The sequence below is a fragment of the Leopardus geoffroyi genome, chromosome D1 (genome assembly GCF_018350155.1).
Source record: "Leopardus geoffroyi isolate Oge1 chromosome D1, O.geoffroyi_Oge1_pat1.0, whole genome shotgun sequence".
Taxonomy (NCBI): domain Eukaryota; kingdom Metazoa; phylum Chordata; class Mammalia; order Carnivora; family Felidae; genus Leopardus; species Leopardus geoffroyi.
Window position 1 is genome coordinate 103921614 of NC_059329.1, and position 2020 is coordinate 103923633.

A 2020-nucleotide genomic window follows, 5' to 3' on the forward strand; every position below is an offset into this window, starting at 1 on the left:
CAACTAGCTACAAAAACAGTTGTAAATTGTTTGGCCTTTCGATGTATTGGTTCATAACTGATGAAGGATGGAGATGTTGAGCTTCCAGTTACTTTTCATGCATTTTCTAGTCCTTGTGCCAGTCACAGATTTATACTGGGAGAGTGAAGCAACTGTAATTCATCCCACAGTTAGGACAGTTGTGAGTCAATGTTTTAGTCACCAGTTTTTCCTATACTGTACATTTGAAATAAATTCCATAATTAGTAACAACAGAAAAAGATTCTCTTCTTCCTTCTGTTTAGGGCATCTTTGATTTCCTTGTTCCTCAAGCTATAGATCAATGGATTTAGCATGGGGATTAAAACAGTGTATAAAACTGATGCCAACTTGTTTTGGCTCAGGGAATCACCAGAGTTGGGATACATATAAACAAAGATACCTGAGCCAAAGAAGAGAGCCACAGCTGTCAGGTGAGAAGCACAGGTGTTGAAGGCCTTGGACCTGCCTTCAGCTGAGGTGATCTTCAGAATGGTGGCAACAATATAACCGTAGGATATCATGATAACCAAGACAGATGTGAGCCCAAAGATCACTGTGAGCACAGAGGTCATGATTTGAAAGAAAAAGGTGTCAGAGCAGGATAGGATCAGCAACTGGGGAAGATCACAAAAGAAATGGTTGATGACATTTGGCCCACAGAAATGAAGCTGAAGTAAGGCACACAGTTGGATAAATGAGCCACAGAATCCAATTACACAAGATCCCCCCACCATCTGCACACAGAGGGTGGGCAACATGATGGCAGTGTAGAGCAGAGGATTACAAATGGCAGCATATCGGTCATAAGCCATGGCAGCCAGGAGACAGCACTCAGTCAGACCCAGGCTAGAGAAGAAGAAGTACTGTATAGTGCACCCCACAAAGGAGATGTATTTCTGCTTCTTGAAGAAATCTGAGAGCATCTTGGGCGCTATAGTGGAAACATAGCAGACATCCAGCAAGGACAGGTTACTGAGGAAAAAGTACATAGGTGTGTGCAGATGTGAGTCCACCCTGATGAGAGTGATGAGGCCTAGGTTCCAGGACACAGTCATGAGGTAGATCGCTAGGAATATTGAAAAAAGAACACTGGCGAGCTTTGGAAATTCAGAGAATCCCAAGAGAATGAACTTTGTAACTATTGTACTGTTCCTTCCCCCAGCCATTACATTAGTATTCCTAGGATAAGTAGACAAAGAAGAGAATAAGTCTTTAATTCAGTTGTTATCCCAATTTCTATTAACACCTTCTACTCACACTAAACACAAAGCCAAGAGAAATATGGAGCCATTTTAGAAAAAATAACCCTGGTTAACTTTGCCCCTAAATAGCTACAATGGTCCTGTGTATCAATTTTCCCACATGTAAAAGAGGACAATTACACTTTTCACTGTTAACCAACCAGGCTCTTACAAGGACAAAGGAAAGTGTAATAACATTCTTAAAAGATGCTTTAGAAATTTTAGGATATTATTGAAGGGGCTATAACTCCTAGGTATAGTTTAGTGACTAAAAGCATGGCCTTAGATGTCACATAGGTGTCTTTGGAATGTGGCTCTGCTGTCTGTGGGTTTTATGACTCTGAATAGGTTGTCTGTTATCTCTCTACCTGAGTTACTTAATCTGTAAGACAGAGATAATAGAACCTATCTCATAAGGTTCAGTTGAAATTAAATTAGTTCAGTTATGTACAGTGCCTATCATGCATATAGTAAGTATTGAATGAAGTTGCGTCATTAGCTATTATCTTTGTAATGTAGTTTTGAAGCAATCCTTTGGTTTGTGAAAAACTTTTAAAGTTTAAAAGGTTGGCAATACATATAACATTCTCTGCCTACAGTGGAATTAAGTTAGAAATCAGTAACAAACTGGTAATTAAAGAAACATCATAATTTGAAACTAATCACATATTTTTAAACTATTTAAAAGTAAAATAATAAATTATAATAGAAATTAGAAAGCATCTGTAACTTAAATATAATGAAAAATACTATTTACC

The 2020-nt window shown here is 38.2% G+C and overlaps 1 protein-coding gene across 1 annotated transcript; it reads right to left on the reverse strand.

Annotated features, from left to right (window-relative positions):
- Positions 1-242: 242 nt before the first annotated feature.
- On the reverse strand, positions 243-1187 carry LOC123602727 (olfactory receptor 1440-like). The gene has a single exon (XM_045487194.1). The coding sequence runs from the start codon at positions 1185-1187 to the stop codon at positions 243-245; it is 945 nt and encodes a 314-aa protein (XP_045343150.1).
- Between the last annotated feature and the right edge of the window lie 833 nt (positions 1188-2020).

Excerpts from the sequence above, each read along its gene's own strand:
- LOC123602727 (XM_045487194.1), bottom strand. The coding sequence starts at position 1,187 with ATGGCTGGGGGAAGGAACAGTACAATAGTTACAAAGTTCATTCTCTTG.